This window comes from Haemaphysalis longicornis, unplaced genomic scaffold (assembly GCF_048455015.1).
Source record: "Haemaphysalis longicornis isolate Haplotype H1 unplaced genomic scaffold, Haemaphysalis longicornis Haplotype H1 scaffold_1, whole genome shotgun sequence".
Lineage (NCBI taxonomy): Eukaryota > Metazoa > Arthropoda > Arachnida > Ixodida > Ixodidae > Haemaphysalis > Haemaphysalis longicornis.
Window position 1 is genome coordinate 307,812,162 of NW_027526203.1, and position 25,342 is coordinate 307,837,503.

At 47.1% G+C, this 25,342-nt stretch overlaps 1 protein-coding gene across 4 annotated transcripts in view; it reads left to right on the top strand.

The window, feature by feature from the left end:
* Nucleotides 1-25,342, top strand: part of LOC144149826 (luciferin 4-monooxygenase-like) — a 146,564-nt gene that overhangs the window by 101,413 nt on the left and 19,809 nt on the right. For 3 of the 4 annotated variants that reach the window (XM_077681504.1, XM_077681513.1, XM_077681494.1), the window contains exons 2-6: nucleotides 14,666-14,873; nucleotides 15,070-15,176; nucleotides 18,722-18,924; nucleotides 20,501-20,672; nucleotides 24,794-24,965. In XM_077681504.1, coding sequence (XP_077537630.1) covers nucleotides 14,666-14,873; nucleotides 15,070-15,176; nucleotides 18,722-18,924; nucleotides 20,501-20,672; nucleotides 24,794-24,965 — 862 coding nt within the window. The remainder of the gene's footprint in view (nucleotides 1-14,665; nucleotides 14,874-15,069; nucleotides 15,177-18,721; nucleotides 18,925-20,500; nucleotides 20,673-24,793; nucleotides 24,966-25,342) is intronic. The other variant, XM_077681518.1, reaches the window with a different exon arrangement.

Sequence of the window (25,342 nt, forward strand, 5' to 3'; positions counted from 1 at the left end):
TTGCGTAGTTGCGGCGTTAGTAATCGTCGTCGTAGGCGCCGTATTTTTGACAGCAAGTGGTGGATGCAAAGTCTTCCTCAGCATTGTAGACCTCCCCCACCTCAACTGGAGAAGCTTGCACTAAGTGGCGCAAGGCTTGAACCATAGCGAGGCTGCAAGATTTCCTTATACGTGAGCACTGAAGGACACATCGCCACGAATTTGTACAAGTTTGAAATTGTTTATTTACATGTTACGTCGTTGCTTTGCACTGTGCTAATAGTAGTTATCGTCATATGCATCGAAATCGTCGTGTTCCTCACGGGAAACATTAGGCGCTGGAGTATTTTTTTTTTGCTAAAGCCACTGCGCGAGCCGGGGGCTCGGCAGTCACCGCGAGGCACGCGCTCATGAGCGCTCGGCATTTTTTCGCTCTTCGTGGTTTTTGCCAGTTTTTTTTTTTTTTTGCTAAAGCCACTGCGCGTGCCGGGAACGCTCGGCGGTCGCCGCGAGGTACCCGCTCACGAGCGCTCGGCATTTTCTTGGTATTTTTTCCTGCAACACCGAACTTACGGCTTGTACTACGACTCCAGTGTTAAAAGCTGCCGAAGGGTTGCACGGTACGCGACTTTTTTAAAGCGCGTCGTGCATTCAATTCCCCCCTCCACACTCTACTATTTTCCGAGAAACTTCTACTCGACCCTGGGTTTATCAATTAGACAAGTACACCGGAGCAAATATTACGAGCGTTCTTTGGTGAGCTTTGTGTGAGCTTTGGGGCCGCGCCTGCCCCTTTGTTCTACCCTGCATGTGATTGCACAAAACAATTGTTCCACCCCTGCTCTTTCTATAAAGGCTGTTCGTTCATTTTGTTACGTGCTCAGTGCTGCTAGGTACGATATGTGGAGGGTTTGGTTGCCGGCCGCGGCACTATATTATTATGCTCATATTATTATTATTATGCTCATACTGGTTCCAGGTATAAGCAAAGCAGGAGTGGTGATGAAAGGGCACCGTTGAAAAACCGATGAAAGAAGGTGAATTGGTCGGGTTAGTCGATTGTTGACTATCACTCTTCTAGAGCCATTGACATAACATATTCGAATGAGATCGGTAAGCCATGATCCCGTGTCCACATGCTGCAGAGCACGAAACAGGAATTGGTGACTGACATGATCAAAAGTCTTTGCCAAATATATTTATACTAGTGCTACTTGGGCTGAAGTACACCAAACACACTCAAGTATAGACCTTTTAATGGGAATGTTAGTTTGAACACATCGCCCGCGGATGTCACATGTCTGATGGTCACCAACTATAGAGCTCAATGACATTTTGAATACGGTCGGCCAAAATCTTAGCAAATAGTTTGTAATCTACATTACATAAAGAAATGGGACAATATGGGGACAATATACTTCTACTTTACGCAGTTCGTCAGCATCATTCAATAGGGTACTGTGGGGAAATGACATGTGTAATAGATCGAGACCCACCATTTGAGTCACATCAATGTTTTTTTACTTGATATTAAGCATTGCGGGCTGGTTAACTGAGCATTTCTTGAGTAAAAGTTGCGCAGTATGATTTCATGATGCGCCCACCACAGCTGATCTTCAGCAGCAGCACTGTTTTGGACAGAAAAGCGATCGCAAATGTGCGTCCGGCTACGACTGCAATTTCGCCCTGTGGGAACAGTGCTCGCCGTACTTTTGTTCTACCCTTTACGCTAAAAACGTGGCTCGATATTGATTCCTTATTACCTAATAAAACCTCCGAAACTCCTCTTCTGCTCATGACCGAGCTTATATTTCCTACAGCGTTGCTGGTCGCACACGAATATGCAGTTTGCAACTCCGGGAAACGGAGTCGCGAAAGCGAACGCCCGAAGCGTCGTATGCCAAAATACGGATCGCATTATCGCCAGTGTTGAGTTGTATGGGCTTCATGGACCTTACTATGTTAATTATACTGTGGATACTAACAGAATGGAGCCACATTCATTACGGCACGTATGTTGTAAGGGTGCATTTTTCGATTCTCGATATATTCCTGACGACCCGTCGGTCGTTCGGCCTGTCGGTATTGTCGTCGTCTTCGCCGTCTGCGTAGTGTGTCAAGGCGGTCTGCTAACTTGAGAGTCGGCGTCGCCGTCGTGTCGTCGTCGTGTCGGCCTAGCCAAAGCGAGATAATAGAGTAAAAAAAAAAGATAAATATAGACGAACACGATAGCGTTAAGCGCGCTGCAGGAAGCGCTAATTAACCAAAAGTGCCGCAGCGACCCACCGACGCTGAGGAGACGACGCTTCTTTTCGCCTGAAGTGCGAGAAAAAGCCGTCCAATAGCAGGTTTCTGCTTCGTCACGCACATGGGAGAATCGATGACGTACATGCGTCGGAATGGTGGAGCCCAAAATGCTCGTAGGAAAGGGTGGGAACGCCGCGACAAACTTTGCAACGAAAGTGTAAGCTTACCGCTGCATGTAAAAAATTATACTTGACACAGATGACGTTGACCACCCAACCAAAAGATTTCGTTTGTCCATTTAGTGGGCTCCAAACGCCTTTCAGGACCCCTTTAAGGACCATTCATCGCTCAGAAACACATCAGCAATGGTGGGGCGATGCCGGCGATCGTGACGGCGTGGGTCGTATAGAATTCTGTCATGGTTAAGGACCACGATAACCCCTGAGCGTCACAGGCACTGGCTCCACCATCACCACCGCAGTCTCTACCAGTTGCTACACCATCACCACCAATACTACCAGGGGTGTCAACAATCAGCGTGGCAACACCTTTAACTGGGAAGATAAAAAAAACAAAAAAAAAAAAACCCGGGAAGTTATCCTCACCAGTGCAGGAGTGACCACGACTGCTGTCTCTCTCACTGGCGGAGCTCCGAAGGGCGGACGTTAAGCCTCACCAGGCTTGGCATTACTCGTCGAAGAAAGAGCATTTAGAAGTTATCGCAGTGCTGACGCTCAGCAACGCAATTCGTACGCGTCTGAATGCGCTGGAAACTCACACCGCCTCGTGCGCCCTGAAAGGTCTGGATACCTTATGGCTCATGGTACTTCATGATTTCGCCAGGAGTTCGGTGGAGCTTCCATTTATCATTAAAACGGCAGAGGTCTCAAACCTGGAATTTCTCATCTTCACCAATTTAACCTTACAAATCTCTTCCCGATTCTTGCGATCTGTACCCGCCGCGGTGGCTCAGTGGCTAAGGCGTTGTGCTGCTGAGCCCAATTAAGAACGCTGGTTCGATTCCAGGCCGCAGTGGCCACTTCTCTGATGAAGGCGAGAAGCGAAAAAGCCCGTGTGTTCGAGATTTAGGCGCACGTTAAAGATTCCCAGGTGGTCAAAATTAATCCGGAGCCCTCCACTACGGCGCGCCTCATCACCTGTGTAGAGTCGGCGCGTAAAATCTCATAATCGATCTATCTTGTGATATATGAGCAAAATTTACCTGCTGAAATTAGATTGTCCGTTTATGAAGGCATCGACTCCTCTAGCTGTGGGAAACACAGCAAAATAATGGTATTCCTGCACCGAGAACTCACCTATACAGTACATTAATTACGGACGCTTGACAACAACCAATGTGCGTGCCAAGAGGAGCAAGCTGTCCTTCACGCTTGTCGGTGCATACATATTTCCGACATGTAATATGTACCGTCGGATGCTGTAGTATATCTTCAAAACAGAACAAGGTCCTTGGACCCTCACCGGAGATTTCAATTCCCCCCTCCCCACTATGAGGTAGCTCCAAGATAAACGCCATGCTCGTATCGTTCGCGCATGAACACGTCCTTTGGATACTAGGTGATTGCAGCCTCACATTTCTCCATGGTTCATCATACGGGGGTGACTGGACCTAAACTTGCCTTGAACGCGTTTGACTCGCCGTCCACGCTGGTACAGTTAAACCTGGATGTAACGAAGTTGACAAAAGTTCGCAATTTTTCGTTACATCCAGGTTTTCGTTACTTGCAGGTTTCGAGTTAAAGGGATACTGAAGCACTTTTTACAAAAAAAGAGCTTTTGCTCCCATTTTATCATTTTTCATACGGCGAACTCGAAAATCAAGTCAAAACTTGGCATAAACTATTAAAAAGCACTTAATTTTGGCAAAAATGAACAACGGGCGCCTAGGGGCATGTGGCGAACCTCACCGCCGTTCGTGATTGGTCAAGTCTTCGTGACGTCGTCGTGAGGACCCTCGGAGGAGGCGGAGCATGAAACGCGTTCCCAGCGGGTCGTCGCGGTAGAAAACGCCGTATTTGCATTTGTTTAATTGATCCCACGATGGCCAGTCCGAGTAGTGAGTTTATCGTACACCCGTACTGTTCGAGCCTCTCGCCCGTGCACGAGCGGCGACGGCGACAAGTGCCGGCGACGAACAACACTTCCGAGGAATACGTGTCCCAACCGGCAACGTTCACCCGCCTGGGAAACAGCTGAGTCGCCAAGCCATCGGCCAACTGCCGAGTTGCCCGACCGCGCTGTCATACTACGCCGACGGCGAAACAAACACGTCGGCCGATGGAAAGTCGCCGTAGTGTGACTGGTTCGCCGACCGAAGAAGCAACAAAATCGGTCACCCGACCGGTCGCCCGACGCGTCGTCGGGAATCGACCGAGAAGCGAAAACTGCTCCCCGACAACATCCGTGCCGCAATGAATGCGGCTCTATTTTGATTTTGATAATTTTTGGAGTGTAATAAACTCAGTAAGGTCCACGAAGCCATGCAACTCAACACTAGCGCTAATGCAATCCGTATTTTGGCTTTCGACGCTTCGGCTGTGCTCTTCGGCGCCGCCGCTACCCCGGAGCTGCAAGCTGTAAATGGTGTGCGATCGGCTCGCCTGTAGAAAATGTAAGGTCAGTTTCGTGCAGAAGAAGAGTTACGTAGGGTAATTTGGGTAACAAGGCATCAATATCGGCCAAGGTTTTTCATGTGAAACGTAAAACCAAAGTACGACAAGCTCTATCCCCGCAGTGGGAAATCGCAGTCGCAGCCGCGCACACATTTTTGCGAGCGTTTTCGCGAAGCAGCGGAGTTGATGGCGATAAGCTATTGTGGGGGCTTCGGGGAACCTTGCTGTGCAAGCGCTATTTAAGAAATTTCAGTTTACCAGCCAGGAATTCGGTAAACCAGCTAGTAAACACCGACGTATGACACGGAAAGATGGGCCTCCATCTATTACCTAGGCTATTTTGCACCAGGTCGCCATTTGTGCGGTGGCGCAGTGCTCTCGCGCGTCGCGCCCGTGCGCTCAACTTCGCGGGTTCGATTCCCGCCGAAGTCTCTTTTCTTTTTTTTTAGGGGGGTATGGTTTGCGTATGCAATTTGTGAATCATTTTCTGCGCTGATTTTGAGAAGCAACCACCTTTTCAATGGAAAATTTCCTTCGAAACATGCAAGTGGCGTCTTGAGCCACAACAATTAATTTCCCTTTTCTCGCACCGTGTTTCTCGAAAATGCGGTACCATGGTGCAAAGTAAGGCCTTCTTTATTAGAGGAGGTTAAATTTCTGCTGACGTACGCACTAATTTATGTGCAAATTTTAAGTGCTACAGAGGTCTTTTCACCGGGGGTTCATCCATAACATCCATATTATTACTGCCGCGGCACCAGCGCACAGCTCTTTTTTTCTTTGTCCGTGATCCAACAAGAAGTTCAGGAGTACATACAGTACAAGCAGCGCACACGCCAGTACGCACCAACGGCTTCAGTCGTGCAGCGGCGACACGATACTCCAAATTTGATTACAGAGAGCCGCTCCTCACATGTTTTTTGCGACGTCACCACTGCTGTTCCAGATTTTAGAGCCGATATCCCACCGCTGGGGCTTTTGTAACTGCAGTGGCGTCGTCACTTCGTTCAGCATGAGCTATATTGAAACCATAGGCGTGCGCACAGGGGGGGCAGGGGGGGCGGCCGCCCCCCCTAATCATTAGAAGGGGGGCGCCAAATTTGCCCCATACCTTGCCGATGTAACACATGAAAGTAAAAATTTATGCTCAGAAATATTTTGTATGTGTTGCAATTCCATCGCATTGAAATAAAATTTTTATAACCATCCATCTTTGCACTGCGTTCGGACCGCTAGGCCTTCAGTGAGAAGAGGTCGGAAGTTGCTGTAAGGAAGGGGGGGGGGGGGGGGGGGGGGAGCGCAGCGGTAAGACTTCGCCCCCCCTAATCCAGAACTCTGCGCACGCCTATGATTGAAACGCTTTGGTCAGTAGTGGTCCCTTCTCAGGCACTCATATCACGATAAGCATGTTTTCATAACAGGTGTTCATGCGCGCACTGCGTTACAATGACCGACGAAGAAGATTGCTGCTGTTGCCAGGAGATACGGGAGGTTCGAGAGAGGCAAAGGCACCCCAGGTGCGCCACAACCACCAGAAAACTAAAAAAATGTGTGCCTCAACAGGGCTGTGCTGGAGGTTGCACTTCGACAGAATGGCATCCCGATACTGCCTAGAAGCAGCCTGTCTGGGAATGTCTGGAACACAACACACTCGCCTTTGTTGGCTTGAAGTGTTCCCTCTTTACAGTAGCAACCCACTGAGCAGCGAGTTTCGGCTCCCGCGGGAAGCTGTGAAAGACCACTTTATCGCGGCCATAGGTGCTGTTGCAACTGAATGCCGAGCAGAACCTCGGCATGGTTACTCCGCTTCCTCGGCACGATTGTGAAGCAGTACAACGCAGCACTCAAAAAGTTTCCATTACTAGTTGCTAAATAAAAACAAAACACAGCACGGGGCCCAGGAAAGCTAACGCTGGCGGACGGCACGCTGAGAAAGGCAGCAGCAGGGGCCGAACACTTGCCGCGGCGGCCGATCGCTCCTCACGACCACGTCACCACGACCCCTTTCACTCTCGTGCCGTCCTCCTCCCCTGCGCTCCGCGCGTCGCGGGGGCGTGGCGATGGCGCTTGTTTATTCGCCTATTACGCCGCTATTTCAACCAAAAAAAAAAAAGAAAAAGACCTCGTAGGTTAGGTGTTTAAGGTCAACGCTTCCGAATTTCTGTGTATTCAGCAAATTGAAAACTGCCTCAGTTTCCCTTTAAGGCTCGCGGGAATGAAGCAGAAACGAAGCCAAAATGGTAGACATGAGTGAAGGTGAACTCTTCGTCCATGGATTTATTTCACAGCGAAAAACTGCGTGAGTTGAGCCTTCTGCTCCGCAGGAGCTTGCGCACTACATGGCGCTCCAGAGAAGCAAGCTCACTTACCCCTGTATTAACAAACGTACCTTAAGTATCACTTTTGCCTTTTGACACTTTTCGGCGCCTGACTGCGTTACAAGAACCATACTTATTCTGAAAGGGTGCCTTTTTGCGAACTTGAAGCTGTTTACCGCCCTTAACATTGTTGAGAGGGGGCTAGCTGGGATACTACACCAGGCGGCAACATTCTTCTTTCTCGCCAGCGGGGACAGCATTTAAAATTATGCGCTTTTCTTGAAAATACACAACTTTTCGCTTTATAGCTGCAGAACCCATCAACGATGAACCGACACCACAGATAGAAGTGGAGACTGGCGACTACACCCCGACAGGACGGCCTAGCACCTCGAAAATTGTCTCGAACCGAAACTGCACTCACCCGTGGAGACAGACGCACGGTAGTTGGCGGTGCGGGCGAAAAAAAAAAAAAAAAAACACGTGGAGGGTAGTTACTCTTGCTTGCTGGTGTGGTGTCACGCTACACAAATAAGACCGGAAGTGGCTGCTAGGTTATTCACGGGATGGTGCTAGCCCCATCCGCTCATCATCATCATAATTATAATGATGGTCATCACTATCATCATAATCACGACGAATTTCGTGTTTAGGCGATTCCAGACGTTTGTATTGCTGCTGGCTGCTTACGGTTGTGCTAGTATTCGCTAAATTAGTACATTTCTGAGGTAGATTTTTGAGTAAAAGAGCAAAAAACAATGACTGATTATCCCGCCGACTTTGTTACATCAAGGTTAACCGCCACGGCATTTCGTTACATAGAGGCCGCAAACACGCGTGCTTCAATGGGGGGTGGCAATAGGGAATTGAAAAACTTCGTTAAATCTAGGAATTCTTCACATAAAGGTTCGTTACACACATGTTTAACTGTATACTGGTGTTGGAACTCATCGCAGTAAACATATTCCGACATACATCAGAATTAAGGAATTCCATCGCTTATTCTTGCCCACTGTAGCAAAACATACTGACTATCCTGAATTCGAATCCTTGATGGAGGACGCCTGGCAAGAGGGCCTTTCAACAAGCCTAGTGGTAACTATCAGCAATGAAATTCAGTCGGCCATGCGATCTAGCTCATTACGTCCCGGAGTCACGGAATTTGACATCGAGCTAGAACGTTACCGCATGATTCTACGGCGCGCGGTGCGACGGTACAGGAGAACAAAATCCTTTCACGACTTAAGGGCTGCCAGACACACCCAGAAGAAGATGCAGCGAAGCTCTCACAGGCTAAGGCATGGCATTGTTTTACAGCAAAGCTGCGTACCTTTACCCCGCAACGGTTCAATCTCTGTGGGCATAAACACCATGGCGCCAAGGCCTAAGACGACGAGATCATGTGTCAAATCAGGCTTACAGCATAGAGATCAGAATTCGTTTAAGGAAACCACAAAACAAGCATGCGAAACCGCATTATATATGATAAGGCGCCTGTAAATAATTGAACCCCCCCCCCCCCCCCTCCATGTGTTTCTGGTAAAGATTAGGTTTGTAGATTATCTTTGAAGGCTAGGCAGAACTAGTGTCACTAAATAGAGCAGTTCTTGCCCAAGACGTCGAGCGCATGCGTCAGGCATGCGTCAGTTGACATAATTACAGTCTGTTTCTGAAAAGGCCTCCAGCAAAAAAAAAAAAAAAAAAAAAAAGAAATTTCAAGTACCTCCTGATGTTAACGTTAACAGGACGTCCATAGGGGCTGGTTGGTGGTACTGTTCCAAGTTAAAGCGCTTCCCACTCCAGCCAACCTCCTGATATGTTGCGCGGAATATTCGTGGAATGTCACATAAATCAGAGGAATATACACTTGGTGAATGAAGTGGCGAAGCGAAGCTATGGATCTCCATGAAAAAACCCAATACTACGAGGATATACACTGGCCAAGAGTTGAAGGAGGGAGAGACTACACCCACGGCGGTTCTCTGGAGGGTCTTGCTAAGTGTGGGGCACGGGTGCCAAACTCGGTAGAGTTGACAAAGCCGTGCGTGGTTTGCCTCATGGTTTGCTTCTTTACGGAAGAATCTCCGTGACCGAAAAACTAACGTGCGTAGTACTGAACAAGCACGCAAAAGACAGTTGAATTAGACGGAACTATCACGAACAATAGCAAACGGGCTACAAGAATCTGGCAGCTAGCATGGCATACCAAGACCAGATAACTTGTTATGTGCCGCGGGCATACAAGTAATATTTTACATCAGCTTAAGCCGAATGGAAACTGTGCCTCTACCTTCATACGTCAAAACTGGTTACAACAACACATGGGAATGCGTGCAACCTACCCCGCGATCTCTTTGGTCGATGCACAATATAGTGACAGCGCCGACATGTAATAATGAGGAAGCCCGGGTGGAATGCAGGCAAGTGTTTTATGTCCCTAGGGGCCGGCATCTACAGAGTAAGTCAGGGTCATTCGTAATTATTGCGCGTGGCCACCTGACAGTCAAAATCAGGTCAACATAGTCGTGCACTCTAATAGGGCCTGTGGCTTGACGAGTCCGTATTTATCTTCATCTACCATGACGCGAGTCTTTCTGTGAGGAACCATGACGCCATTGGGGCAGCTTGGAATTATTTAGTGAATATTAACATTCGGTGCGGATGCTTACGGTGGCCTGCGTGTAGCTGGAACTCATTTGCCACTGGAACTCATGTGCGGCAATTCTCGCGCCAGACCTCTCTGTTCCTCTCCATGGCTTCCCAGCACACATTTTAGAAATGCCCAATTTAAATAAGGTTAGCCGCTTGAGCGACCTTGATGCGTTGCTGAACTTTTCGTAGACTATTCCATTAACGATCACTAATTGGAATTTATTTGATACCTTCACACCTAACAATGCTCGCGAGAGGCAGCTTCACCACAAGGAATGAAAAATACGTGTGATCAGTGAGGAAGCAGGTCAGTGACTACGCCCAGCGTAAGATTTGATTCGGAGAGCGGAGTTCGCGCTGGGGATTACGTAGTGCAGTAGTGACGTTTCTCATTAAGGGGTGTCACAGCTACGGAAAGCATTTTTAAAGCAAAGCTTTCTATGCCTCACTAATGGCGTCGTTCGTCGGGCAGAACGGGCTACAAAAAAGGCAACTTTACACTTCGCTTTCAAAGGCACATCAAGCGCTTCAAGAAAAAAAAAAAAAAAAACTCCCCGTGATCGGAATCGAACGTGGGTCCCTCGCGTTATGAAGCCTACGTCCGTCGCATTGCGTCATTCCGAAATGGCCGAAGCGGCTTGGAATTCGGACTTAGACTTTCACTCAGCTTGCATGGGAGAAAGCTTCGCGTTTTAACAATCTCCCTCTTTAAGGAGTACTGACACAAAATTTCAAAGCTGAGTTAGCTATGTAAAAGGCTTGCTTTTTATATGGATATTTATCCCAGGAAGCTTCAACAGTAACCGATTACACAATTTAATTCCATTTTAATCTTTGCGCGCACGAGAAACCTCAGAACGGATACCATTTCGCAATCGGCATCGACATGACGCCATCTGCTCCTCCTGGGGCCCTATTCTCGACTGCACAAATTCACAGTGAACTGTGAATTTGCCGGAAGTCTTTTCTAATTGGCTTTCAGTTTTGGTCACGTGCTTCCGGTTGATTAAGCAATTGTGTGTGCTTTCGTCCTTTTGACATTTCATGACGTTTACGGGTACCAGTTCTAAAGTTTGCCACATTTCTCTTTACGGAAACCGCATAATTCTTGGCCGGCAATGAAAAACTACACTAAATGCAGCCGACATGACGACGTACGCCTGTTTTTGCTATTCAACAACAATACGGGTTGTATGTCGCGCACTCTCTGTGATTGGCTGAGGGCGCGTTAGATAATCTAAACAGCTGGCGGGAACGATTCCCCTTTCCCCCGTGTAGGATAGCATACTAGGCCGTAGCCTGGTTAGCATTCCTGCGTTTCCTTTACCTTTTCTCTCTCTCTCACACTGGCAACTTCAGCCTGCGTAAAAGTGACGTAATGTTACGTAACAGCTTGAAAATGGCGGCTACTGTCACCGTGAAATAGGGCACAAAATTTCATCGACCTTCGGAGCCGTGAAAACCACTGAATTTGCAGCAGGCGCCGTTTCGCATGAAGCGTGGTTAAAAGCATGTTCTCTACCAAAAGAAATAACAGTTTTGACTGTTTCAAGTCAGCGACCACGGAGCATACAAATAACGGGCCGTAGTTTGATTTTACGTTTGGTAATAAAATAAAAATGATTTGTTTGGGGTAACAGCAGCATAAAAGGGCAGTACAAGCCTCTCCATGACAAAGAGAACCCAATGCATGGCATTTGTTTACACACCTCAATGCCAAGTAAAGGGGTTTAGTGTATTCTGCTGAATTTTATATTACGTGATTGGCAGCATGGATGTGATCCATGGTTGAATACCCTTTCCGAAACCCAGCCTGCTCTCTGGATTGTTGTGAACCCAGGCTGTCACCTATGCGGCTAACTATAACTTTGTCAAACAGTTTGTAAACAACTGAGAGTAGGCTGATGGGTCTGTGATTCTTAAGCTCCTTGGTATCTCCCTTTTTATAGATAAGAATAATGTTGGCGTTTTCCAGGCTATGACCACTTTTTGAGTCTTTAAGCATTCTGAAAATAGTGCAGCAAGCTTTTCCAGTACAATGTCTCCTCCCTCCTTCAAAAGATCCACGGTTATACCGTCGTCACCTCTCTCTCTCACTCTCCCTTTCTCTTTACGTTTTTTCGCTCTTCGTATGGCTTTCTGAGCCAGCCCATGCAGGTATGGAGTGCTGGCTGCTCAGGAAGTAATCATCCCGGATACCTGAGAGGCTAATCCAGATAGGTTCAACCATGCTGGCAAGGCTCTTTGGTACACAAACAGCACTTCCTCACCAGAAAAAGATCTGGCCACGCTGGTGTAATAGTTGGCCGATACCTCCTATGACTTGCCAAAGCAAACTTCGGCCCTCAGTCCACAGCAGCTGTACACTCTAAGAAAAAAGGGTGTGGTAGTTTCTCCCTTAAGGGTGAAACAGGAATGTATCATATATTGCTCCCTAAGAGGTAGAAAGATTCTCCTTTTAAGAGGGAGGAGCGCGTTTCTACCCCTAGGAGTGGAGGAAGATTTCCCCCTTTCGTGAACTAATGGAGGAGCGTTCCTCCCCTGGCAGCGTCACCCAAGCAAGGCTTGTCATGCGAGAAAGGCCTAGCGAGCTGATCGGTTTGAGGATCGAGGAAGTACAAATAAGTAGGTTACTGTGGTTGTGTGCGCTTAAAATGAGCTAAAATAACCAAGAAATTACTTACCGAGCACCAGAACTGCGGTTAGCAAGCGATGTCGCCAATCGTATATGCGCGACTTCTTGCATTCGTCTCGCTGCGCGCCCCGCCTACGCTGATAAGTATGTTGAGTGGACGCCATAATGCTCCACATTCAAAGCACGTGAGACATAAGTGTCTCGAGGAATTTTACAGCGAAGCTGTTAGCTTCTCGTTGGGCGGAAAATTTCGTGTCGTAAACAACAACAACAACAACAAAAACCCAGGCAGGACTTAGCTGTTGTCGCCCAAGGCGGCGAGCGCATGCGTCAGGACCCAGAATTTGCCGCCAGAGAAGCCAAGTGCAAGCGGCAAGCCGCCGAGACAACGAGGAACATGTCATACCCTCTCCCATCAGCATGTGTAGTGGTTTAAAACAGCTGTGCTGGACATCCACTTTTGCAGGGCGGGATGGCGTCCATTTTTTTCGACGCTACATGTTTTATACAGATAGCCATATATTCGACTTTCGATTCCGTTTAAGGATGTTAATATTGGCACAAAGAAATTTTTTTTGCCTTTCTAAACAGATGCAGCCATCATCACCTGCCTATGTACTACGCCCACTTCAGTGCAAAGGCCTCTCTTATTAATCTCCAATTATCCCGATCCTGTGCTAACTGCGACCAATTTATTCCCGCAAACTTCTTGATCTCATCTGCCCATCTAACTTTCTGCCGCCGCCTGCCACGCTTGCCTTTTCTCAGGGGTCCACTCTGTTACCCTTAATGACCAACGATTATCTTGCCTTCGCATTACATGCCCTGCCCCCGTCCATTTCTTCTTCTTAATTTCTACTAACGTGTCCTTAACACGCGTTTGTTTCCTGACCCACTCCGCTCTCTTCTTGTCCCTTAATGTTACACCTATCACCTTCCGTTCCATTGCCCGCTGAGTCGTCCTCAATTTACCAAGCAACCAAGACGTTCACAAAACACGAAACGTGGGCATAGGGATAAATCAGCTAAAAACTGCAACGCCATCACTGCACCAGCCTTTGCGGAAAACTGAAAGAAAGAGGGGGAGGCAAGGCGTGTCTGCCAATAAGCAACGAACTTTTTTTTGTGTGTGTGCACAATTAAAGTGACCGAACACAATGAACTCCAATGGTTCAGCTTCACTGCTATCTACTCGTTTGATCACTCCCTGTGACCAACAATACAATTTCGGCGAATGAAAATGCCCAGCATACGATTTAACTCGAGAGTTCGGCCTGCACTGTGGCACCCCGCAATGCAAGCATGACGTTCTGCATTGCAGAGTGCGGCAGCGCGTATGATATTTTTGAGTCAAATGGTATGCATGATGCTGTCATCGCCGAATTTGCTTTGTTGGTGGCATGGAGTGGTCTCTCCAGTGCATTGCGAGAGCCAAGGAAATTCCTTAGAGTGTACAGCGGGGAGATGTCTTCTCTTTTCGTTTCACGAATTCCATGTGATACAGACGCATAGAGTCTGTCTTTCTATTTCTTTGTGACCACGCCGTTATTTCGAATTTCAAGGATTTGAACTTTGCGCACCTTAAGCATTTAATTTTAAGTGCTCTGCGTCATTGGAATAGCCTAGATATCATTTTGGGGAGCTTTTTTTGACATATATAAATGTGGGAGAGGGCGACCATGCAATCTTTAAAGTGAAGGGTGGAGGGGCCCCGTTGGTATTTAAGCAGGGAAGTGAGGGCAACAGGAAATCGCTCTGAAACCTGCGGGCTAATTTCTTGGCTACTTTCGAGCTGTTTGATGGCAAGGGCATGCTTATCTCTAAACATGAAATATTCCCGTAATTGATTTTACCGTAGTCGCAACAACCTATTACAGACGTTAGATTAGCCGGTTGACTCTAATTCAGACGAAGAAAATAGTAAGTGCTGTCGCACTTTTTCATCAGCACGACATTCCTATCACATTTTGTGCCTAACGAGGCAGCAATGCGTCTACCCAATGAGTGTTTCCCAAGTTCGTGTTTCTGTTACTGCCAGGCATATCCCGCTTAAGCTGAGGCGTTCCGTGCAAGTTGAACACAACAAAAATTCGCCCACACTCAAACGTGCCTGTGGAGTGAGCTCGCATCAATGCCGCTAGGTGCATTAGGCATGTGATGAAACCGTGAAGATTCATTTTCTCGGCTTTGCCTGGTTGCAGGTGGACGCGACGACGGGAGAGCGGTGCACTTTCGGCGAGCTGAGGGACGCGGCGTATCGAGTCGCCGTGGGACTTCAACGGCTGGGCCTGTGTCCTGCAGACGTGGTCGCCTTCCACTGCGCCAATGGGAACGACTTTTTGGTCATCCTGTTTGGAACCTTCTTCGCCGGGGGTACGGCAACACTCACCAAGATGAATCTGAATGAAAGTGAGTGCGATTTCACCTGTACACCTTCGCTTCACCAGCTGTTCTTTTTTCTATAAATGTCGAGCTATTGAGTTGAAGCTGTGACTTGAAAACCCTGACGATTGACCAATGAGTGGCTGCAGGCCCGTCTTGCTCAGCATACGCGATGCAGGTGGCCCGCAATCGTACATTTCGCGTATTTCATCTATTTTTTCAGGAGAAGCACACTACCAGTTCATGGATTCCCAACCAAAATTTGTTTTTTGCCACCTAGAAGACGTGGCCAAAATGAGGAAAGCATGCGAAGGCGTTGCGTCAGTGCAGGTAAAATGTGACTGTTCGCTTTCTAGGTTTGGACTTTCGGCTATTTTTATCTGAGCAATTATTTACCCCCCCCCTCCCCCTGTCATTCATTATATCATCCAGCAGATGTAACTGCAGAACGAAGGCCCGTTTGCACACAAACTTCCAAAATCTCCTATCCAGCGTCAGGTGAATTCATCAGGGCCTGAATTACATTCAATCCCGTCCCTCGGCAAACAGATACTCTGTTTGTATAGCTGTTGCTGGTTCCCCACATTACGTGGCCGGCGGACGTACAATTTTTACTTGTCATTTCGGCTAGGATGTCTCCTGCACAAGTTAGTTCGCAATCCATGAAACATTTTTTCTACTTATAAGCAGGTATGCCTATCGCTGTCCTTTCTTGACACAGTGACCTGAGATTCGTTTCTTTCTATGTGCTTATAAACAACCCAATTTCTGCCTCATTAGTTAGCTCGGGAAGTACTCACCGGTTGCATGCAAGTTACACTCAATGTTACGGAACCAATTTGATAAATTTCTCGGTTTTACGAAGGAATTATGATTCCCTTATAGGTGTTTATTGCGATTAGTGTCTTTGTGAACTGGTTCTTACGGTAAAATTGACCATTCAACCCAATCTCAAGAAGCTCCTCACAAACGAAAAAAAAAGCATAAAATGGAGGAATAATCGCTTGAGGGACGTAGTTTCATTTCACTGAGAAATGGAACGCTAAAAAATCGAGAAAAGTTCAGTATGCAAGAAAAGGTGGAACTGATCCGCGCTGGAGCCGATAGACACACACAGCGCGTATAGGCTAGTAGTGGTGGACGGGTGTTATTGCCATCGGGAGCTGTGATAAGTGCCCAATGCTTTTGTTTACAGACGGTGCGCAAGGCAGAATTACCTATTTTCCATCTAGTAAGGTTCGAACCGTTTACTTGGGACGGGCGCGCGTTTCACAGTTCACAAAATTCCAGATTTTACTAAGCCTTTGGTATTTTCCGCTAACATCGTGAGGTCGGACTTCAGCACACACGCACCCAATATTACATGCAAACATACATATGTACTATAATGAGCAATATGAAATGTAACACCGGAACGCGTGCCAAACAGCCTCGAAACAAACTCGGAGCGATACGCGGATGGCGCTGTGAAAACCAAAGGGGGAAAGGAGGGCGCTCTTCCACTAACTGTTGGCACTTCCACCACGTTGGTATTTCTTCAAAGCAGCAGCTCACGTCATTTCGCCGGTAATATGGTATCGTCCGACAGCCGATAAGCCGCACGGCGGGAATGGGAACAGTTGTCAGAACAGCGTCCCCCTTTCCACTTTGTTTCCGACGGTTGCGGCTGCGTATCACTCACAGCTGGGTCTGAGGGTGTTTTCCACGTGTTCCTGTGTTCCCTTTCATATTGATCATAATAGTACATACATACATACATACATACATACATACATACATACATACATACATACATACATACATACATACATACATACATACATACATACATACATACATATATACGTACGTACGTACGTACGTACGTACATACAGGGCCGGATTAAGGTGGGGGACACGGGGGCTGCATCCCCGGGCCCCCAGATGTCAGGGGGCCCGCTCGACCATTTGAAAAAAAAAAAAAGTTCTTGAGTGTGCTTGCTGCCCGCATTAAAAGTTGAAGGTAGGAGCTTTGACCTCCCCGTCACAACAAAGCTGACTAACTCGTTACAGGAGGGGGGGAGCAAGGAGCCCCGCACCTTATGGTTGACAATCTTCGAGTCCATTTAAATTTAATTTAGTTATTCGTCCTGCTTCTCCTTGTTTTCCCAAGGTTTGTGAGGAGACGTCTTGGACCAAAAGTCGCGGGTGCACAGGCTGACGGGTTCATGGCGCCACATAAAAAACACCGCGAGCTCGGCTCCGGTCTTTTCCGGTACAGGTCGTTTCGGTAGTCTTTTCGGTACACGAACCTCTAACTACGCGGACGTATCGACGCGCAGGCGTTTCGGTATAAGAAAGGGTCAGGCATACGAAAATGCACTAATTTCGGAAGAACATTGTCAAGTGTATAAACCTGAGGGACGTTAAATGTAATTATTGACAACTTAAGCAGTACCCTATGGGCTGATATATCTGCGTACACAGTTTCTGCCAGAACTTTCAGTGTATAGCGCTTGGCAAGGAAGTTCATTGCGATGACGACCCGTTCCATAAAGCTACTGGATTATTTGAATCGCATAATGGTGATATCGACTCGATATTTCTCGCCGAAGTGGTTCAGTTTGTTGGCACTACCTGGAGTGTTGCACATTCTCAGACACAATCGCGAGTGGTGGTCTCAAAATTATAATGCAAAAAATACTGTTTCTCTTGCTTTTAGTTTGTACCTAACTCTTCCTGTAACAACTGAGTGAGTGAGTCAGTGAGTGAGTGATTACCCGCCGCGGTGGCTCAGTGGCTAAGGCGTTGCGCTGCTGAGCTCGAGGTCGAGGGTTCGATTCCCGGCCGCGGCGGCTGCTTTTCTGATGGAGGCTAAAAGCAAAAACGCTCGTGTGCACGAGATTTCGGCGCACGTTAAAGATCCCCAGGTGGTCAAAATTAATGCGGAGCCCTCCACTACGGCGCGCCTCATCGCCTGCGTGGCGTCGGCGCGTTAAACCATACAATCAATCAATCAGTGAGTGATTGAGTGAGTGAGTGAGCAAACGGGCAGACCTTGCCTTGCGAGATGGGCCGGCAATTGCTTCGCCCGAGTGACCCCTTTTAAAACTATTCGGGACAAATCACCAAGAGCCACGAAGGTTTCTGTCCTTCAAAAAGTTCAGAAGAAGGGCTGGATGTCTCGTCTGGTAATTGCGGATTTTTGGAAATTGGATATCGCCGAAAGAGGAATGTGGTACGGTTCTCCTTCAAAGTTATTTAAAAAAAGCTGGGTGATCCATAGCATGCACTTGCCGCTCTCCAACCAAAAGGGGACCCGTTAATATGTAACAGCTTGCCGACTAGCAAGACCATCACAGCGCCGCAACAGGACTTCATCGCCGCTGAAAGCTCGACGGCCATCGCATAAGCCACGCACAACGCGGACCGCTCATCAGCCCAAAAAGCGACATTTTTCTGTTTATCGTCTTTGTGCTAATCGGGCTGCGATAGGAAGGTTGCGTTGCGCGGCACGTCTTGAACATGCATACACGTAGCAGTGCGAGATTCGGCACTTTGCTCCTCTGTTTCGAAAAGAACTTAAGTGCTGGCCAGTATTTTAATATTAATGACGTCGGCTGTTTGAATCTTATGTGCCCAGGTACCCTGCTCGTGTTTTTCAGAGGCGATTGAATTCTGCAATAGTAGCTTCATTTTTTGCATATGAGAAAGAAAAAAATGTCAACGAAAACAAATAGGTGACAAAGTTTACGGATATTTTTTGAAGGGGAACTAACTATTTAATTTTAGATAAAAAAAAAGAAACCCTGGGAACGTAGGTTGTTAACTGCTGGTTTGTACGCCAAGCATCACAATTCAGCATTTAACGCTGGACTTCATTATAACATTTGCAGGCTCTCATCGTTACTAATGGTTCAGGCGAAAATGTTCTAAGCCTGTCGGAACTGAAGAAATCTCCCCTAAGTGGGTTTCAAGCGCCGCTGAACATCGACTCAGATCAGGTGTTGGCTGTAATCTACTCCAGTGGCACTACTGGGTTGCCGAAGGGCGTGCAGCTCACTCATCGCAACATCATCGCCCAAGTGATTTCGTTTGGGTAAGAAGATCAATAAAACGTGACCCCTTTACTTGGCAAGCTACGTACAACCACTCTAAACGCGCTTCCTAATACCTGCACGCGCTGCAGCAGAATTGAAATCTCTTCTCTTGCCTGGAAAATGTGGGAGATTTTCATTTCAGCGGGTTTAGGGGCAAGCATTGGTACGTTATACGGTCTCCAAATTAACCTTGTATAAATGGCTGAGTGCCCGAGCGAAGTATAAGTTTTTTTTCAGAATTCAACCTGAAAACATGGGTCGTAGTTAATCGCCGTGCGCAATAATGAAAACCTGGAAAAACATTGTGCAGAAATTGAGAGAATTATCTACGAATTCTTATGCCGCTTGTCTTGAGTGTGGGTGTTTACAGTAAAAGTTTTTGGTTTTTCTAAATCCTGTACGAATTCTTATGCCGCTTGTCTTGAGTGTGGGTGTTTACAGTAAAAGGTTTTGGTTTTTCTAAATCCTGTCCAAGCAATTATCTCTATTTACGCTTTTATAACAATTCGAAGTAGAACATTCGCGAAATCTGCATTATTGTGGAAATGCAGGGCCGCGATCCGGCCGTTCCAAGGCACGTTGCGGCTTGTTGAAATCAGGTGGCTGTCGCTTCAGGCTTGAGTCACCGACAGAAAGGCGCCCAAGCGGAAGGCACAAGTAGTGGTGGCTCTGCCACAAAGCACAACAGGGCTGCACGAAGCTTTCAGAACAGCGGCGCGCTGAATCGTAACACTACTGACAGAAGTAAGAATGCTGTACGACCACCAGACTATAGACTGAAAGACTCCAGTGACAATCACTGAACTTGAACGTTTAGTGCTTCATGGCTGGGCATGCCTGTCGGCTCCAACTTTTCTTAATTTTTTGCTTTCCCTGTTTTGTCTATTTTCCTTTTCCCATGTGCAGGATAGCAAATTAGGCTCTAGCCAGGTTAACTTTCCTGCTTTTCTTCTATATCCTTCCTTCCTTCTTTCCTTTCTTCGTTCCTTCCTTCGTTCTTTCCTTTGTTCCTTCCTTCCTTTGAGCCTTCGGGCGTTTAGTGTGGAGTCTGCATGATTCGCAGGGTTTCCAGCCTACAGAGTCAACTAATGCTTTGTCATTAAGAACACAGTCGCATTGAAACACATGAGTTAGATGCCGTTTACAAAAAAGAAAAGGGGGGAGGGCACACTGGGTTAGCATTTGCTAAGTCGCCTACGAGGAAGAGTTGGACACCGAGATGTGTACCAAAACGTATTAAAACGTATCAAAACGTATATGCCGCTGGCGGAGTTGATTTTACACATTCCGTCTCCGTGCACTGCTTCCTTCTTCTTCGGTTAACCTAAACTGTGCGCATGCGCGGTGGCCGTCGGCCTTACTTGCAAGGAGAGTCCTATCAGACCGTAACTTGACCGGACATGCTACGATTTCTTAGGACATTTATAGCAGCCACAAATAAACTGTACATCGAAAAAATTGTTGGAAATTGTAGACTGCGAGGTTGACTATGACGTAGGGGGTATTGCCAGGGCGAGTGAAAACGCAACTTTAGCACCGTTGCCTTATCTAGGACTTCCCGTCAACTGCATGCAGGTGTCAAGACCCGTCAGTTTTTGAGAGAGGCGACGTCTACCTGTGCTCATCATCGCTCATGCTCGTTGGGGGTTTTTGTATGAGTATGCTCTACCTCGGCAATGGCTGCATGATTATTCCTGTGGATGCGACGGACTTTGATGTGATTATACCCGCCATCGAAAAACACAGGGTAAATACCATTCCATTCTGTTGACATAGATAACAAATAAAATTCTCTGTGATTTATTAAGGCAAAAAAAAATGACAGACAATTGTTAGAACCGCGGAGGCAAAAATACAGCTCAGCTGTGCTGACGCTGCGGCTACATTGCTATACTGCGACATTGCTAGATGTACCGGCATTGCGGAAATGATCGTAAAAAATGTTCGAACACGAATGCTCGGTGTTGTATTTTGAGCCGTGGGACGTACCTACTTGCACTTTACTGCGGCCATTTCATATCGTTTGTATATAGATGTATGTACCCGGCGCGGTGGCTGAGTGAGGGGCTAAGCCGTTGGGCTGCTGAGCACGAGGACGGGGGTTGATTCCCGGCTGCGGCAGCCGCTTTTCTGATGGAGGCGAAAGGCAAAAACGCCCGTGTGTACGAGATTTCGGCGCGCGTTAAAGATCCCTAGGTGGTCAAAATTAATCCAGCGTCCTTCACTACGGCGCGCCTCATCGCCCGGCCGCTCAGCTCACATGAGTACGAAGCTACCGCAAGCTGTGTGGCGCAGCGGAGCGCCGTAGCAGACGACAGAACGGCTTCTCCCGCATTGAGCGGTCAGTGCGCATGTGCCGGCTGTCTCCGATTCTCGCCACTTCTCGGCGCCGGCGCTTCGCGGAGCGCAGCGGCCCCGCGCTCGCCGTTTCCCTTTAAAGGGACACTGAAGTGATATGTAAACATTGCGGGATTACTAGCGCAAATTGTAGTCCGGAGTCCCCAGGCCATGTTTCGACCATTCTAGGCGCGTTTACGCGATTTTATTTAGTAGAAAAACTAATTCGAAAATGCTGTCCTCCTCTCTTTACGCTCGCCCATTTTCTGTGGCGTTTTCGTGTGACGTCAGGAGGGGATGAGCTGGCAATTGGCTGCGCCACGGCTGCGCTACTGCACGGCTCCCCGGCCGACAGAGTCAGTCGGCCCAGTGTTTCGTCCGCCGGCCGCCGGCAGGTCGTCGCAATCAAGGAGGTTAAAAAAAAAATTGCTTGGTCGCAATTCGTTCGCTTAGTTGAAACGAAGCCAGGACACGTTTGTGAATGGAAGAATGTGCCTTTCTTTACTTGGTTTGTTTGTACACTGTATCTAGCTCCAAGTCAAGTTCGCTTCACACAAGCCCTGCACAAGCGCACATGCGACGCTTCGCTGACTAGTACGCCAGTAGGAAAATATAAGGCCTCTTGAAGGCGGGAGAAGAGTCAGCGAAGTCAATATAGGTACTAAGGAAATAAAATCAACTGATATTTTTACCGTACAGCGTAAAACTAGGGCGCGGGAAGCACTTTTTTGCGCTGGGCGAACAAGCACAGCGGTCAGCAGCACGACTACGCATCTGCGAACGCTTTTCCGTCTATGAAATGCAATTACTAGACGTGAGCTACTGTGGAAACTCGGGCGACGCTTACTGCACGATCGCAGTACAACAAATAGTCACCTAAGCTGCTTGAAATGCCAAAACTAAATAAAAGTGTAAACTGGTTGTACAATATATACCCTATATTAGCAAGGCCTTCGCGTCCCGCGCCGTGGCTCAGTAGTCTGGGGCGCTGGGTATGTCACCCCAAATATTTTACAAGTCACGAGTTCGAATCCCCGCGGGCACGTGCTTTTTTTTTTGTAAGTTAACTTTTTTGTTTTCCGCCGATGTTTTCTATATTGAGTTCACCTTTTTTTGGGCCGCAACGTTCATGGCTACACGAACTAGTTCACAAAACGCGCGCAGGCTGGCACATGCATGGCGCGCTAGCGAGTTCTCGTTGGCGTGCTGTTGCCATAAGCACCGACTGCTTGCAGGCAGTGGGCACAGGCCAGAATGAACAGACCCTTGGCCTGGTGCGAACACGCTTTTTACGATACAGGCATGAGGGAGGCAAGCTCCAAGTATGGGGGAAAAGCGCATGACATTTGGGCGTCTACGGGTACGCGGAGGGCGTTCATGCACTGCGTAGGTTTCGGCTAGTGAATGCTACGATTCCAAGCCGTCCTAGGAGGCTTATCTTTATGCATTTTTACAGCTGACAACATGGCAGAAGCGCGGTACGATGATTACTGAGTCATTGAGAATGCCCATCCAACAACGCCACCGGTTGTGTTTTACAGAACCGAAACCGAAACCGAAACTTGTTTGGTTGCTCACCTTGGGCATCGTCCAATCACGGTGCCCGCTCCTCCTAACGTCACAGCTTTAGTTGGTGCGGCCGCCGCAAACCGCGCATGGTAGTTTTTCTTCTTTCGCGCTTTGTAAAATAATTACCGATTTGTCAATCGTAAAAACGATGAAAAGTGTGCTAATTTGAGCCAGTCTACACAGTGCAAGCAAAAACGGGAGCTTGACAAATTCACTTCAGTGTCCCTTTAACAGTGGGCCGCACTGTGCACCCCTTCAAGACCGGCTTAAAAAAATAAATGTCGTAGTGTCTTCCGGTGTCACGCCCTTGCGAATTGGGAACTTTCCATTGTTCTTGTGGAGAGTTACCCCATCCGTGAATTCGTCGTGTTTGTCTTTGAAGAGTCTTATGTAAGTCTCATCTGTTCCCTCGTCTTTAATGCTTATAGGGCTGCGGCAGTGTCAACAAATTCAAATGCTTCTTCGTAATGTTGAAATTCCATGTAAGGGGCTTCGTTATAGCGGACTGGTTTTCCTATGAGCGTTAAAAAATTGTTCCCTCTTTTTGTTCTTGACGGCAAAATATATGGAGAACTGCCCACATAGGCTGCATTATTTAGACAAAGATTGGACTGACGTTTGTACAGATGCCTGTAATTGCGCCCTGGGTGTCATCCGCATGTACTGTAGCGGGCAGGCTGCGCCAGCCAATCATGACTTTATGACTGTCTCTTTCATCATGGCTGTGTGCTTCAGCCGATCATGACATCAATGCTAAGCACAAAGTTCACTGACAAATCAAATTTGCGCATAGAGGTGGAGCGCAATCTTCGCCTGCCGTTAGAATCATGGGATGAAATTTGTGTGTAGTGTGCAACAAATGTAGCGCAGAGGAAAAGGCAGCGAAGCCATCTTTTATTTAATTCGGAAATTAATTTCGGATTCCATAATTCCACCCTAATGCAGACAATTCATAAATGCATTCGTGGGGCATTGACCGAAGAGATCCAAACGCAAGCTTCTTCCCGTATTTATTTTTTAAATGCGGACAACATTTTTTTTCTAGTCGATACGGAAATTATTTTCTAGTACTCAGTGAGGAATGGATGGAGCTTCATTCACGGTTATAAATCTCGTCCATCCATCACTGGGCATCATGTTGTCGTCTGTATTTCTCATAGCGCGGAATCAAGACCATGATTATTGCGAAATCCTTAAATGGTCTATTGAACGAAAAAGTCCGCGTACGGCACACGGCATCATTTTAGGCGCGAGCGCGTATCCCTACTCTTGAATACGCGCGTTCCGGAGTATAAAACCGGTCAATCATGAGCGCGTGCTATTGGAAAATGTGTATGGTGGTGATTCAATACTATCACACTGCTACGTGCCCAGAGGCAACGCTTTATATAATTGCTGATCTGGTAAAATAAATAAATAAATAAATAAATAAATAAATAAATAAATAAATAAATAAATAAATAAATAAATAAATAAATAAATAAATAAATAAATAAATAAATAAATAAATAAATAAAACATTTATGCTCGCAAGCACTAGGAGAATCGACCACAGGAAATATGTGCCCGCACTCTGAATTTTGTGTACGCCCTTTGAAACCTACCAATGTGTTACCGTGATAGCCACAGGGTAGCACATTGCCGCTGCGGAGTTGGCAACGCAATATAAGCAGGGTGTATGCTGAGTCGGCCTGATATTCCGTGGTTGATGCAGCCAAGTCATCTGTCATTTTTTTTCGAAACGACAAAACAAAAACTCTTGAATTGATCGCACTTTTTCTTTGGCGAGCCTATGTGCTGACATAATTCTAATTCAAATACATACGCCGCTGTTGAGAGCTCAGCGCAGCCTCAATTCTGGTATTGTATTCCGCGTACTGGCCAGTAACGAAGCATGTAGGATAGTATTAGCCTAATTAAGTTTATACCATGCGTATTGAAGGGTGGCATTTTTGTTAATAGGCGACATCGATGTTGTTGTACCCTACATTCGCACTGAAGTTAAACCATCACCCCCTCCTTGGAAAAGCCGATATCAGTTGTCTTACAAAAGTAATCGTCGCTGGAAATACTATCACTTCGTCCTTGCTTCAAAGCCTCACCAGGAAGCTCCAGCTGAAGGGAGTGATACTAGGTAAGCTATGGGAACTATTTTTTTGTGCACCATTGCATTATTATTCCTTCAATACCGGGAATGCGTTTTTGTGCCCGTCAAGTTGCAGTTGAGCAACTTTTTCCCGATTTCCCTCGGTAAATATTTGTATGTACTTTATGGGAAATAAACGTTCAAACTTTCGAATATTTTTTTGAAGCGAAAGTCGCACACGTGAAGAATCTATGAAGAATCTCTCGGATGATTGTGTGCGGACACTTTTTTGTACGGAAGTTCATATTCTTTTCGTTTCCGGGCAAGTACTGCGGCCTCTGTACTGTTCTTTCAGTCATATTATCGGCGAAAGTGGTTTAATGAAGTGGCGTCAGAATACTTGCCTGTATTTTCAAAAATACAAA